At 38.9% G+C, this 16610-nt stretch overlaps 1 protein-coding gene across 2 annotated transcripts in view; it reads right to left on the bottom strand.

Moving 5' to 3' along the window:
- Window positions 1–4499: 4499 nt before the first annotated feature.
- The window catches only part of SLAIN2 (SLAIN motif family member 2), a 78927-nt gene continuing 66816 nt past the window's right edge, over window positions 4500–16610 (bottom strand). For both annotated transcript variants that reach the window (XM_047798365.1, XM_047798363.1), the window contains 2 exons: window positions 9088–9406; window positions 4500–7500 (listed from right to left, as the gene is read on the bottom strand). In XM_047798365.1, coding sequence (XP_047654321.1) covers window positions 7434–7500; window positions 9088–9406 — 386 coding nt within the window. In that variant the 3' untranslated portion in view covers window positions 4500–7433. The remainder of the gene's footprint in view (window positions 7501–9087; window positions 9407–16610) is intronic.

Below are 16610 nucleotides of genomic sequence, written 5' to 3'. Positions count from 1 at the left end.
CCCCCTCATTTGGGGGGGAGTTTTCCTTTCATAGGTTTTTCCCTCAGAGTTTCCTCTGGTTTAACCTATCAGAGGAGCCATTATGGCTGCTCTGTTGAGTGCCCTCTCCAAATTCAGGGCCAAGAGATAATAGAGGAGAAAAATGGAAAACTCATCCCTGTACAGGTCTTTTTTCCAGGTTTGACTCTCCTCCCAACCTACTTGCTTTTGTTTATTTTTCTGTGTCCTCAGGTAGGTGCTTTTTGCATTTGTCCCAAGATTTTTAGTTGTAGGTGAAAGAGAAAGGCTTTTGAGGGCTTACTCCTTCTTGATTATCCCTGATATCCAAATCTGCATTATTTTTAAGAGACCTAAACTGGAACAACCTGTCCTTCAGCATTAGAATGGACAAATTATAATATGTTTACACAATGGCATAAAATACGGCAATGAAAATGAACAGACTATACTGACATCAGCAACATGGCTGAATCTCATATTGTCTTTGTTGTTTAGTGCCTGAGTCTGAGAAACCTATTTTTAGCCTTTAATCAAAACGAGATGGGGAAAAAAAAAATTACAAAGTGTCTGGTTCCATTTAGATAAAGTACAAAAATCGGCAAAACTATAATGTTGGAAGTCAAGATAGCTGTCATTTTTGCAGAGAAGGAAGTAGTGACTGGCAGGTGGCATTAGTCGAGCTTTGGAGGTACTCTGAACAGTATAATTCTTGCCTACATGGTGCTTGCACATGTAGTCATAGTAATTCATTCAACTGAACGTTTGTACACTTTTCTACATATATTTTATGTACCAATTTTAAAAACACTTGAAAATTAACTCTTCCTTCTGGTGGCAAATGGCAGAATTTTAGCTTAAATCATCCAGTGTACTAAGGGGAATTTATAATAAGGACACTGAGGTGTTTCATGGAGTTCAAGGACACAAATGATACTGGGCTGCATGAACAATTTGAGTCAAGGGCTCAAACATTATCAGAACCTCCCCTCTCAACACAAAATGTTCCCTCCGGGAAAACATGGCCATTGACAGGAAACCACGATTTTACATGATATGCACCAAGACATTTGAGGTGTGTACCTATTGTTCTGTTTGCCCAAAACTAGGTCTACTTACTGGGGCGAGTACCACTTTCAGAGAAAACGGTCTTCCCTCATGCCATCCATGTGGTTTTCACAGCAGCGACATGGTTTTTACTTTACCCCAAACACCTGCCACAGTCAATGAGCCCAGTAACAGGCACCTGAGGTGGGCTGGGGAATCCTATTCCTAGAATTTTTGTTATTGAGACCAGAATTCTATTTCTGCCTGGGGTAGTGTACCTATTTAGAAACCTGCATTTTAGCAGTCTGTCAAGAGATTCCAAAGTTTAAGAACTCTAATCTAGGCTATCTTGATTCTTTATTGGGAGTTGTACCTGTTTCTTCAAAGGTATTTTGTTTTAAAACAAGAATTGTTTTCAACCAATACTGTCAACTCATGGCTTGGGAGACTGGCTGGCAAGGGGCACGGCTTTCAAGTGTCTATAATTAAGATGTCCTATAAAGGACTATGAAAATATAGGTTTGGTAAACTTTGGGGATATTTGTTTGCTCTTTATAGGCCCCCCGCAACAGAATCGATCAAAATGATGGCAGTCCTCAGTGACCTCAGAGTTAAGAAAATGTTACACTGTAAGTCATAAATATGATCCCAATTTCATTAGGGAAGAAAAAAGACAATATCCTCAAACTTAAGTGATCAATTACCTATGGAATCAAGCTTTTTCTTCTTTATAACTTACTCTATTTCTCTAGTTTTCTACAATAAATTTTTTCATAATAAAAACTGATGTTATAAAGAACAAACAATATATATTTTTAATCAAGGAATATCTGCAATCAGGAATTGAGAAAATGTGTCAAGCTTTCAATAAGCAGTTAATGCACACCTCTGTTCAAAAGCAAACTCACATTAGCATTTTAAGTGAAAAGTATGTTCTCATCTTAAACAGAAGACTCTACCCTTCCACTTAATACAGGTTTCCACCTGCTACTGCATGTAGGCATATTCCTATGAAAAGTTTCCTAAGCTGAAATGGTATAAAGTGAAGAAGCAATGATCTGCGGACTCGTCTTGCTAACAGATGCACAGAACAAATCCGGGTAAAGCACAGACGCTCAAAGACATAGCTACAGTGGCTTGACGCTGAGTAGTTCCTGGTGAAAGAGCTTGGTGGTATGGAGCACAGTGCCTCTTTAACAGTTCCCTGCAAAACAAACGCTGAATGCAATTTCTGCTTTTGCCTTTTTTTGTAAAAGCAAAAATCCTCTTTGGATTTCTTTTGGTTAGAAAAACAGGTACTAATAAGTCTTCCATAAAAGCAAAGTAGGAGTTCCCGTTGTGGTACAGCAGAAACAAATCTGACTAGTATCTACGAGGACGCGTGTTCGATCCATGTTCTTGCTTAGTGCGTTAAGGATACAGCGCTGCAATGAGCTGTGGTGTAGGTCGAAGAAGTGGCTTGGATCCTGTGTTGCTGTGGCTGTGGTGTAGGCTGGCAGCTGTAGCTCCGATTCGATCCCTAGCCTAAGAACTTCCATATGCCACAGGTGTGGCCCTAAGTAGCCAGGAAAAAAAAATAGTAAAAATAAAGATAAAAGCGAAGTGGCATATAGTGAAACTTCAAAATGCAGGAGACACTTGTACTTTATAACCATGTAAGATCAGTACTTAAATATTTATTTCTGAGAGTTCCTGTTGTGGCTCAGCAGGTTAAGAACCTGACATAGTGACAGTAAGGATGCAGGTTCAATCCCTGGCCTTGCTCAGTGGGTTAAGGATCTGGCATTGCCGCAAGCTGGGCATAGGCTGCAGATGTGGATGGGATCCGGTGTTGTCATGGCTGTCGTGTAGGCCTCAGCTGTAGCTCTGATTTGCTCCCTAGGCCAGAAATTTCCATATGCTGCAGGTGTGGCCATAAAAGGAAAAAAAAAATTATTTCTGGATGGTGGGATTGCAGGATCCAAAGGTGAAGTATGGGATCATTTCCCCTTTTATATTTCTCAATCTTTTTGGTTTTTAAAAAAGTAATGAATCTATTATTTTCAAAATCAGAAGAAATGAAACTTTTTTTTCCTTCTTTTTATTTATTTTGGTTGTGCCTGTGGCATATGGAAATTTCTGGGCCAGGGATTGAACCTACGCCATACTAGTGACCTGAACCACAGCAGTGTCAATACTAGAGCCTTAACCCACTGAGCCGCCAGGGAACTCCATTTTCCCCCCTAAAAACATTAAAGTTACCCAAAGAACTGGTTTGAAAGTGCTATGCAGTGAACAGTTTTAACAGAGTTGTATTACATAAAGTCCATAAGTAAAATCTATTTCATTTTCATACTAGTAACCAGAGGGACATTGTATCTACTCAGACTTACACTTGGGATCATTCAAAATATGTTAGTGGTTGATAACTTTGGCTTCAAGCTGATGTGACCACATTGCTCACTATTTCCAAGTTCGTTTTCGCTATCATTTATTCTGCTTTTGTACTCAAAGCTAAACTTTGATATAGTAATAATTCACAAGAACCACAATATAGGTTTTACTGTTGCACTGGGTTATGTAACAAGTTTATGTAAACTTTTCATTAATTTACAAGTATAATAACAATTAATTTTACATGGTTCTTAAACGTTTCTCAGGTTGCTTTTTAAGAAAATTCAAGCCTGGGAGTTCCCGTCGTGGCTCAGTGGTTAACGAAAACGACCAAGAACCATGAGGTTGCAGGTTCGATCCCTGCCCTTGCTCAGTGGGTTAAAGATCTGGCATTGCTGTGAGCTGTGGTGTAGGTTTCAGACGCGGCTCGGATCCCACATTGCTGTGGCTCTGGCATAGGCCAGCTGCTACAGCTCTGATTAGACCCCTAGCCTAGGAACCACCATATGCCTAGGGAGCAGCCCTAGAAAAGGCAAAAAGACAAAAAAAAAAAAGGAAAAGAAAATTCAAGCATGAAGGTGTCATTTCCCTAGGATTCAGAGAGGCTAACTGTAACATGGAGGACAGCAAAAATTTCTAAAAGGGATACAGACAACGTTGTACAATTCATTTTTTTCTATGCATCTATAAAGGAAAGATGCACATGGTCAACAAAACATATTCATATTTGGTTTGAAAATATATTAATTTTCCCTCCTGGATATTCTTATATAATGGTTTTCTGCTTGTTTTATATATGCTAGCTTTTTCTAACGAGGTGTCAATTCACAGCAGGTTAAAAAGTTCCAAGAACGTATCAATTTTGAGTAAACTATAAATTTACACCAAGTAATCCACATATGAAATAACATGATATATTCAAACCTTATAGAGATCAAGTCTGAAAGGAGAATATGATTTGGGTTTATGTTTTAAAAAAAATCAACTGAGAAACTTATCATAAACAACTGTAGGCAACTCGCGGGGAGGGGGGCAGACCTTACCATATCCAGAAATTAATAAAACACTTGAAAAACCAAATATAAATTTAATAATAAACATTATGGTCAGGTTGTTTATTAAGGAGGCAACCACATATACAAGTTTGGCTATAGAAATGTTTGCAAATCAAACTTCATGTGATCTAAAAGGACCATGCGTAATGTCAAAAATGGACACCTGTACATTCAGTAAAAAGTTAAGTATACATAGCCTAGGTCATTCTAGAGTTATACAAACATCTGGGGACACATGTGTCTAGTTTCCTTTCAGAAAACTTTTTTTAATAAAAATGATGTACTGAGATAATTTTAAAAAGTACCTGACAATTATGAATGGTCCCCACTATTACAAAATGTGATTTCCAGGGTATGAAAACCAAAAAAAGTCAACCCTTCAGAGTGCTATATATTATACAAACAAGTTTTGTAGAAAAATGATCCAGCAAATGCTTGAGTTAAGAATATTTATATTTTTCCAATTCTTTACACTTTTATTAACACACTTAGAAAAAAATAACATTCAAACACTGAGAAAATTAAATAACTTTGGAAGCAGAGCTCATAGCTTTCTGCTTACATATAAGTGACAATTCTGGGCTGTTGGCACAAAAAAATAATCAACATTCATAAAACCCTTACTACTATATATCAAACATAAGTTAAAATCATAGGCACTAGTTTATCAAATCCACATTTCATCTGTAAGACTAACCACAGTGAATCTTTAGATTTTCCCAAAGAGAAAAATTGGCAATACACAAAGGCTTTCTAGTAAAAAGGCAATTTTTCTCTTTAAGAAACTAAAAGCCAATAGTCTGTGGTAGTGCAACAGCAGGTAAAATAACACTTTACCCAACTCAGATCCAAATACATTTTTAACAAGTGATGAAATATTTTAATAAAAAAAAATAGACATTTTTTTTCTGATGCAGCCATTTAAAAACAAAGTTAAATAACCTGAATATTCCTTTTGCAACTGATAATCTAAGTTAAAAATGTAATGGGTGTTTCATAATAGAGTTAAATTCCTTTTAATTATTAGATTGCAGCATATTTTTTTGCAATGTTGCACTGAAAACTGAGACTTATTTTCTTTTGTATGTGTGGTTTAAAGAAGAGACAGTGGCTAGTTCTTTCTTTTACTTACTTAGATTTTTACACGAGATACCCCCCTACCCAAAATAGCTGCTTTATCTTCCTCTGAAAAGCAACAGTTTTTCAGCTCATCATCATGTGGAATTCTGGCGCCATCCTTTCCTGACCTATCCCCATCACCCTCAAATTCAAGGATAAAATTTCTTCCTTGCATTATACACCAAAATACATTTGCACTGGCAGTTTCAATCTCTGGCTGCCTGTGCTAACTGAATGACTCCCTACTGACTAAGCTACCATGCTGTCAGTCATGGCATAACGGAGGTCTTGGTTTTAAAAGTTTTATCATTCTTTCAAGCTAACAACCTCAATGCTATCCTGAACATTAAGCTTCCCATTTCCCTCTCAATTTCTTTTGCCAACTTACAGAATGTCTTTGACTAACAGGAAATGAACTTAGGTTCAAATATCTAAAATCCTTTAGTGACCTGGCTACCAATATTTTAGAGCTGTTCAAAAACAGACCTCCCAGGAAAAAAAGAGAAGCCTGCTGCAGAAAGTTTTAATCTGGTAATAGTTGAATAAAATCAAAATAAGTGATTTCCAGGATACACATAAGGGCCATGGCAGAGCAAGTATTTAACAGGTTAGAGTCATATGTAGTAGGTTTCATTTGTTACCAAAAATGCAAAAACTGATGTCAGGCAGAATCTAAATCAAAAGGGACAGTTTTTTTCCAAAGGATGTTTCATACAGTTACTCAGCTGAAAGTGGATCAAATGAAGTAGAATTCAGCAGACTGTAATTTCCCACCACATAATAGACCATTGGGTCAATTAATAGCAACAATGTAACTGTCATTACCAGAGATTTTGTAAGTGAAGTGCATAGATTTCTTTTCCCCCCTCTTTCTTATTTGTATGGTTTTGTTCCAGGTTTGTAAGCACTGCGGTGGTGTTATTTATATCAAGAATAAAGACACATACTACTCGCTCTTTCCCATCATGGAAATCTGCTAATAAAAGCAAGATTTCTTAGTTCTGTAACATGTGAAGAAGTTGGCTTCAATAGCAAAGGCTATCTTTCCTGAGCCAAGAGCTATAAAGTTTAGAAAGATTGTACAACTGATATTGAGCCCTTTTGGCAATCAAAACAAACACACAGAAGTTCGATGTGTCAATGCAACATGATGGATGCACTCTGTGACACTGTCTGGTGGTGGTGATATGTGAGCTACAACCAAAACTTAAGATTAAATGAAATGACAATTTTTCTAATGAATCTAAAAAAAGTATAGAATTCTCCGAAATTTAGCTATTGTGTTTTAAATCTCTAGCCCAGATTTCTTCCCACCCTGCTCCCTTCCATCTCAGTCTAGGTTCTTGGAGTACTAGAGAAACACTAGTGAAATATTTTAGATCATTAGTCAGAATATTAGTTGTCATTAACACAAATATTTATTGATACTATTTATACAGTAAATTAGGTTGAACGTGAAGTTTTGGAGAGCTTGAATTCACCATTTTCTTGTGCACAAAGGTATTCTCTCGTTTACAAATGGGCGTTTCTCTTTGGCATCCATTAGTTTTTTGCCCAGATATTGGCCTCTGTCAACTATTAAAAATCAACCTAGTTTCTATTAAACAAAACTAAAAGTGATTTCATGGAGAGTGATTGTATGATTACCAAATACGTCTGATGTTAAATGTCATTAAAGTGCTGCTTGATCATCTCTGTCAGTTTGTGCTAATTAAGACAGAGAGGGTTGGGATTTTATAAATCCCGAGTCTTATCTGAACAGTCTGCATATAAAAGTTGTCTTTTAGCCTGGTGAAGGGGTATCCATGAAGCTGTGGACCTCTGCATTCTTGTTTCCGCTGGTCAATAACAGCCATCTTTCCAACTGTCATCTTTCATGCTACCATAGGTTTTAGGAGCTGGCAAGGATCTGAAATAAAGCAATTTTATAAAGTGATCTGCAAGGTTTTATGGAACATTACCATGTTATCTTCCATATACTGATCACTTTGCAGGTAGCACCATGATCCAATGTTCTAGGAGACTAAGATCAAAACTCTTAATACAATTATCCCACGCTCAGCATGCTCACAACTTTCAAGTTTTACTGAGTATCAGGTGACTTCACTAACCTCTTTTTGTTCACACACAGCTACTAGCGTAAGAGAAAAGACTGTCTCATCTTTTCCAACCGAATGGATCACCAAAATTATTATTTACTTTGTTTACTTGAGTGGCAAATAGATGTGATATTAGAGGTGTGCTGTCACCATCACTAGAGAGGCATAATGGAAGAATGCTTTTAGGACTCTGAAGTCAGACACACTTGGAACACAAGGTCTTACTAGTTGAAGTCTTAGACAATTACCTAACCTCATTAAAGTTCAATCTTCTGTGAAAAAAAGGTATAAGAGTACCTCCACATTTAATGCTATTGTAAAAATTAAATAAAGAGCATATATGTTATCACAGCACGCAGCAAAAGCTGTCGTACTCTACTATTGGATTCAGAAATGTAATGTGTTTATCTTAGAATAAAAAAATATGAGTAATTAGGTCTCAAAAGCATTTTTTTCCATACAAATCAGTATTTCAAGTTTAATTATATTTGACACCTAAGTTAACCGATGATGGTAATCACATTCCTGAAGGGTAGATGAAAATTACAGACACATGGTTCCCAGCCTAAGCTCACAATCACCTGAAGATTTAACAAACAAATTAAAAAAAAAAATACCCACAGATTTGGGGCTTCATACCAGATCTACTCTCTGTGGGTAAAACTTAGGTCTGTATATTTAGATAAATTCCACAGAAGAGTCTGAATTGTGGCAAGGTTCAAAAAACTATCTTCCTAGATTATATATTCAGACTTGTTAGCTAGAAGCTTTATCTTAAATCTCCCTCTAGGTTCTAATATGCTTTTACTATCTTCAATGAATAACATTATATTCAAAATAAACAAATATCACAACCAAATGGAGTGGTTCTAACAATTTTTTTCTAGGAGCTTAATCATGTGAGGTATCTGGGCAAATTTAATCTGAACCAAAGCAATATGATACCCTAATGTCTCAAGTGAGAATTTCTGAAGATAGTAATGTTTTATTCAAATTGTATTAAGAGGAGTTCCTGTCGTGGCTCAGTGGTTAACGAATCTGACTAGGAACGATGAGGTTTTGGGTTTGATCCCTGGTCTTGCTCAGTGGGTTAAGGATCCAGCATTGCCGTGAGCTGTGGTATAGGTCGCAGACGTGGCTTGGATCCTGTGTTGCTGTGGCTCTGATGTAGGCCACCCAATACAGCTGCAATTAGACCCCTAGCCTGGGAACCTCCATATGCTGAGGAGGCGGCCCTAGAAAAAGGCAAAAAGACAAAGAAAAAAAAATTATACTAAGATTCTAGTGGGAGCCCACCAGAACCCTTGATCTTCACTGTCATATGCAGACATGCAGGTCATTGCGGTCTACCACTTCCCTATGCTCAAGAATGTTGAAACAGAACATTTGCCACTTACCTTCGAACAGGCTGTGCAAGTTTGCTGCGAGGCACTGGTATACCCCCAGCAGAAGGGGCACTGGGTCTGGGCAAGCCACTTCTCATCATGGTTGTCCCTGCAGGTCTGGTTAGGGTAGTGCTGTTGATATTGCTAGAAGGATTTGCTGGGACTGTGTTCTGAACCATGGGAGGCCCAGGGGAGGAGGTGGTTTGCATGAGTTGTACTGTTTCTTGGCTACTAGGAGAACCAGAGCCATGGTTGCTAAATGCCTTTACTGGCTGTCGGAGAGCCAAAGGAGATGGTGCTGCAGGGGAGCGGAATTTGCCTGGAGAAGGTACTGTAGGAAGGCAGAGAAAATCAAGTGTAAGTAAAACCACTGCTTTATATTACACTTGATGACTGGTCTGTATTCATGAAAATTCATCTATAGAAATGCAAAAAATAAAGAATATTTCTGGGAATATATATATATTTAAAAAAGATCACTGATAGGTCTTAAATGACCAAGTACTTACTCAGAGGATTGCAACGTTCCTTAACAACAGTGTTAAAACATTATGTCAGCTAGGAATCCACAATACCAGAAAAGGCACTGTAGCATCCTGTTTTATTGTGGCAACCAACCTAAGCCATATTCTAGAGGTGAAAAAAAAAAAGCTAACTACTAGATAGTTGTCTAGAATTTGAAACACACTTTCCCCTCAAAGAAACATTCATGTAAACATGTATCAAGTCCCTGGTGGGTATACTTCCAAGTACTGTATCATCCACAGTGTAACTTAAAATTCAGAAACTAAACCTGCTTCTACTGTTTTGCTTTATCAAGTAGGAAAGTTATAAACCTAGGGGGCATATCAAGAGGTATAAGAAGTCACAGGATAAAGACACTGGTATACCCCCAGCAGAAGGGGCACATTCTGGACTTCCCGTAGTGGCTCAGTGATAACAAACCTGACTAGTATCCATGAGGACATGGGTTTGATCCCTGGCCTCACTCAGTGGGTTAAGGATCTGGTGATGCTGTGAGCTGTGGTGTTGGTCACAGGTGTGGCTTGGATCTCACGTTGCCGCGGCTGTGGTGTAGGCCAGCAGGTGCAGCCCTGATTGGAACCCTAGCCTGGAAACTTCCATATGCCATAGGTGAGGCCCTAAAAAGCAAAAGCAAAAAAAAAAAAAAAAAAAAAAAGACATTTTGCTGAAACGTCAATTCTTTTTTGTTGTTGTCTTTTTGCCATTTCTAGGGCTGCTCCTGTGGCATACGGAGGTTCCCAGGCTAGGGGTCTAATTGGAGATGTAGCCGCTTGCCTATGCCAGAGCCACAGCAACTCGGGATCCAAGTCACGTCTGCAAACTACACCACAGCTCCTGGCAATGCCGGATCCTTATCCCACTGATCAAGGCCAGGGATTGAACCCGAAGCCTCATGGTTCCTAGTCGGATTCGTTAACCACTGCGCCACGACGGGAACTCCTGAAATGTCAATTATACTAAGGGGTTAGTTAAGACACTTATATTAAAACAAATGATACATAAAGAATTAAAATTACAATTTGCATATTTTAAGCCAAAATAAGACTCCATATAATTGTGTGTGTGTGTTTTGGCTTTTCTAAGGCTGCACCCATGGCATATGGAGGTTCCCAGGCTAGGGGTTGAATCGTAGCTGTAGCTGGTGGCCTACACCAGAGCCACAGCAACACGAGATCCAAGCTGAGTCTGCAACCTACACCACAGCTCACGGTAATGCTGGATCCTCAACCCACTGAGCAAGGCCAGGGACCGAACCCACAGCTTCATGGTTCCTAGTCGGATTCGTTAACCATTGCGCCACAATGGGAACTCCCTCCAAATAAATGTTTATCATTGCAGTGGTCCCTAGTCATTAAAAGTTCAGATCTCCTGGGGGATACATTCATCCTTTCCTGTTAGTATTCTATGTAGATAAATCACCTCTGAAAGGGCATCAATTTTAGCTTCTTCAAATGACCATGGATGGCTACATAACAATGTAAATAAAAAATATTACCTCAACGTGCTTTACCTATCAGGGAATGCTGGGGTGGAGTTCAGAGTGCATGAGGGGAAAGAGGAAGGCAAGAAAGGGGCAGGGAAGGGGAAAAAGGGATCTCACTCACCCTATTCTCTCTCAACCTCCATTCGTTTGTCAAGGACAGGAAGAGGGGGAAATCTTGGGCCAGGGACTTGGTCCTAAGACCACAGAAATGGATTGATACACACAACTTCATTCTCCTCACTGCTACTAATCTAAGAATATAAATAACAGTAGGGTATACCAAGGTACTGGATGGGAGAGGAAAGAATGGATGACTCTGACAACTATTTTTATCTGGTGTTTAGGAGAAAGGAGAGAGAATAAGCCTTAGCTTCAAAACTCCCAAAGAGGGAAAATTCATCTCCTACCTTTCTTTCAGTAACATTTTTGTACATAGCCTTTTTTCTTCCCAGTTGATCTTCTTTGCCTTTTGTCTGATCAAAGTCTCAAATGTCAGCACCTCCATACATAAGATATACTAGGCCCAGTGCTTGATGTGTTCAAATTATTTCTTCTTGGCTCCAAAACCCCAATGCCATGATTCTCAAACTTGACTTTGTATCAGAGGCCCAAGGAACTTAAAAACAAACAAACAAAGGAAGCCCAGGCATAACCCCCCCAGAGAATCCAGTCTGGAATGGGACTCAAAATATTTATTTTAAAGCCACCATAGAAGCTGCCAACCATGTTAACCTCCTGCTATAAACAACTATAAAACCAGATAAAATACACATAATAGTTTTCAAATATTGGGCAACAGGCAGGACAGGGCTGCAATTCCTGAGAGAAGGAAAATAAATGTGGTGACTTCTACTGGCATCCTAGCTTTTGGGGGGTGTGAGGATGAGAAGTGAGACTTTTTTTTTTTTTTTTGGACTATAGAGCAAGGAGGAGATCCAGAGCAGTTCAGTTATCTTGCTGAGTTGAGAAGACAAAAACTGGAAACTGAGGGGCAAAGTACCTTAAAAGGAGGGAGGTGTTCCAGAAAACCTCTGTAACTCAGCTTGGGGGTCAACTTGACTCTGCTTGAATATTAAGCTGTGTGTGCACCAAGCTCCATGAGACTGGGCAAAGGAGGACTGGAACACTAGAAACTGAACAGTTTCCAAAGCTCATAAAGGACTAGGAAACATCTGAGTTCCAACCAGTTAGAGCAGAGAATCTTTGTCAAACATCCAGGGCAATCAGGAGACACCCCAAAAGGAATAAACTGCTCCTAGAATAAAGCTATTCTAAATCTACTCTAATAAAACTTAAAAACAAACCACTAAATCAGGGGTCAGCAAGCTACCACCCATGGGAAGATCAAAATTTTTGTAAATAAGGTTTTATTAGAATATGACAATCCTTATGTATTTATATATTGTCTATGGCTGCTTTCCGGCTACAGGAGTAGTTGTAGTTACAACTGAGATCAATATCACCTACAATCCTAAAATATTTACCATCCAATCCTTTAAGAAAATATTAGTTGATCCCTCTTACAAAGAATCCAATTAATCCATATTTCCATATTACAGAAGAATGAAAGCAAAAAAAATATGAAGAGAAAATAAATTGTGAGATAAATTTTAGGCCAACTATATTAATAACTGCATTAAAGGGGAATAGTAATCACTCCAACTGAAAGGTTAATATTGCCAGTATGGACAAAAAAGCAAGAGCAATACGCTTTCTAAAAGAAACACACTTTACATATAAAGACAAAGGTTAGAAGTAAAAGGATAAAAAAAATACTCCATACAAAGCTGATCATGAAAAAGTTGAAGTGTTTGTAATAACATGAGAAGAAAAATTACCATCAGAATACAGTTCACAATGTTAAAGGAGTCAATTCACCAAGAGGACATAAGAATCCTAACTATGGATACCCCCAAAACAGATACACAAAACACATGAAACAAACTGATGTAACTGAAAGGTGGGAACAGAAAAAGTTCTGAATTAATTAGATGTTTCAACACCCCTTTCTCAGTAATAGATGAAACAAATAGGTAAAAAATCAGAAAGGACATGGAAGACATGAACACCATTAATTAAGTTGGCCTGATGTTTAAAGAACACTCCACTCAGAGTTCCCATTGTGGCACAGCAGAAACAAATCCTACTAGGTACCATGAGGTTGCAGGTTCGATCCCTGGCCTCACTCAGTGGGTTAAGGATCCAGAGTTAACGTGAACTGTGGTGTAGGTCACAGACAAAGCTCGGATCTGCCATTGCTGTGGCCAGAAGCTGTAGCTATGATTTGACCCCTAGCCTGGGAACCTCCATATGCCGTGAGGGAGGTCCTAAAAAGCAAAAAAAAAAAAGATCACTCCATTCAACTGGACATAGCTCAAATGTCCATCAGTGGTGAATGGGTAAACAAATTATGGTATATCCTTACGAGAGAATACCACTCAGCAATAAAGAGGAGAAAACTGCTGATACAGCAAGAATGATTCTCAAAAGTCAGGTAAATCTAACTTATGGTAACTAAAAGCAAATCAGATATTTGCTTGAGGTTAGGAGAAGTGACTGAGAGGAAATATAAGAAACTTTGGGGGATGATATAAATATTCTATGATTATATTGTGCTAGAGGCTGCATGAATGTATATTCTTGCTGTAATTAAAACCGTGCATTTAAAATTCCACCTGAATAAAGCTGATTTAAAAAAAAAAGAAACTCCATGGAGTCCCCACTGTGGTGCAATGGGATCAGTGGCATCTCTACAGTGACGGGAGGCAGGCTTGATCCCCAGTGTTGCCGAAGCTACCCTGGAATTCCATATGCTGCAGGGCGTCCAAAAAAGAAAAGGAAAAAACCTCCATGAGGGACTCTAAAGTAGAGCCATAATTGAGAATAATGGTTCTCGAATCCAACAAATAGTTACAGAGTCTCTTGCAATAGAAAATTCCAAAAAAGTAAAAAATAAAAAAAGGGTCCACAAGGCCCAAGTGCCCCTGAATTGCAAATTCCATGATCTTACAGATTTTTTTTTAATTTTACATAATCCAGCTGCCCCTTTCTATAGGTGACTATAAAAATGTTTTCTCACTTTCACTCAGTGCAGTCCCACCTTTGTCTCCCTTGCTGGACCAGTCTCTCCCAATTTATTTCACTGTCCTTCTAGAAGCTCGTTGGATAACTGAGGCTCCACGTCTCTAATTTTTCTAACCACTACATAAAGGTGGGGCCTGGACCTGCTTCTTTCAGTAAAGCCATCTTCAGGCCTACGCATCCTAGGGAGCTTTTGGACCAGGGTTTTGTTTTGGTGAGGATGCAGGTTTCAGATAGGAGCAAGAATAATTAAGTCCAGAGGAAGATCACTGAGTTCCGAAGAGCACTGGGAAAGTCTGGAGAGCTGTAGATAGATGGAAGGGAGGTCAGATTAAGAGATTCACTAAGATAGGAGTTCCTGTCATGTCAGCAGAAATGAATGTAACCAGCGTCTATGAGGATGCAGGTTTGATTCCTGGCCTCACTCAGTGGGTTAAGGACCCGGTGTTGCCATGAGCTGTGATGTAGGTCACAGACACCGCTTGGATCCCATGTTGCTGTGGCTGTGGAGTAGGACAGCAGTTACAGCTCTGATTTGACTCCTAGCCTGGGAATCTCCATGTGTGGTCCTAAAAAGACAAAAAAGGACAAAAAAAAAAAAGAAAAAGAAAAGAATAGAGAGAGAGAGAGAGAGATTCACTAAGACATTATGAATGACAACTGAGTAGATGAGTGATGACCAAGGAGTCCTAAGCTTATTTCTTATGGTGACTGATGTAGAGAGTATGGTGAAATTTGGCAGAATACATTGATAAGGCTGGGAGTGTTTCATTTCTACAGCCTAGCCTTATAAATACTAGAATATATCTATAACATTTTGAATGTCTTATCCAATTTTATCTTGAAAATAGGCTTTCTGAAGAGCTCATGTGGGAAAAACTTCTGGCCACCTTTTAAACTTTTTTTGTTGGGGGGGTGGAGGGGGGACACAGCACGCGGCTGCTTGATGTGGGATCTCAGTTCCCAAACCAGGGACTGAATCTGGGCCGCAGTGGTGAAAGCACCAAGTCCTAACCACTAGACTACCAGGGAACGCCCATAACCATTAACTATTAATTGTTAGGACAGTGAAATGGTTGTACACTGCAAAAAAAATTTTTTGATGTGAATCTCAGACTTCCACTGGGAAAAGGGAATAGATGAACTTTCCCCCACTTCTCCCACTAGGTATAATTTAAAACCATATGTATAACAGGACATAAGAAGACTCTGTTGTAAAACAACTATAATGGAAAAAATAAAAATCTTAAAAAAATTAAAAAAGAAAAAAGAAAACTCTGAAACATGGAGAGAAGAAGACAGACAGTCAAGGAACCCTGACACCTGAAGGATGATATGGCAATGGATTCCCAGGATTTTATATGGCATCACATGTCTCAGATTAAAGCCAAAGAAGCTAGCGACCTAGAATGGCCTTTGGGTATGAGAGACCAAAAAACAGTCTGCTCTCTTTCTAGCCAAAGGACTAGGAGAGAAAACTTTTGCATTATAACTACCCTGCTCTAGCCAAACATCACAGAAAAATGTGTGGCACTCCTCTCGCCCAGGCTAGCAAAGGCCAGTGTAGAGCCTGGACCTTTGGAGGCTTATAACAAGGCCCACAAACACCTTCTCCAGGGAGGTGAGAGAAAGGGCAGTAAAAAGGTGCTCTTTTCCCTCCTCTTGAGTTGGTGTCAGAGGAGCCCTAATGGAGAGTTAGGACTTTCATGTTGCCTACTGGTAACAAGACTACCCCCATCATACTTGGAGTGGAGACGTTTTGGGGGCCAGAATTCCTACCTCTACCCAGATGGTTCTTCCCCCTTGGGTGTCAACAGGGACTGAGTAGAGAACCTGGTAGTAATGAAATGCCCCTGCCCCTGATGCACCGAATTCCTGAGTGCTGTCAGAGAGAGACATACAAAAGGATATAAAAGGTAGACTTAAATAAAACCTAGCCTCTCATAACCCTAAAGTGTCCAGATTTCAATAAAAAAAAATCCCAATTCATCATGACAAGAACCAGGAAGATCTTAAGCTGACTAAAAAAGATAATCAAGAGATATCAACAACAAGATGACAGAGATGTTAGAATTACCTGACAAAGATTTTAAAGCAGGTATCATAAAATTGCTTGGAGTAATTTTGCACACTTAAAATAGGCAAAAATAGAAACTCTTGGCAAATAAATAGAAGACATCAAAGAAATGAGAATCAAATATACATTTTAAAACTGAAAAAATGCATTAACCAAAATAAAAAACTTGGTGGATGAGCTCAACAGCAGAATGGAGAGGAAAGAGAAGGAAAAACAAAATTGGTGAACTAGAAGATAGAACAACAACAAAAAAATCACCCAATCTAAACAGCACAGAGAAAGACTGGGGGAAAAAAAAGAAAAAAGAAAGAGAGCTTTCAGAGACCTGTGGAACTACAAGAAAAGATCTAACATTTGCATGTCACTGGA

This window comes from Phacochoerus africanus, chromosome 10 (genome assembly GCF_016906955.1).
Source record: "Phacochoerus africanus isolate WHEZ1 chromosome 10, ROS_Pafr_v1, whole genome shotgun sequence".
NCBI lineage: Eukaryota > Metazoa > Chordata > Mammalia > Artiodactyla > Suidae > Phacochoerus > Phacochoerus africanus.
The sequence above is the reverse complement of the archived record's forward strand: the minus strand, read 5'-3'. Positions and strand labels throughout refer to the sequence as shown.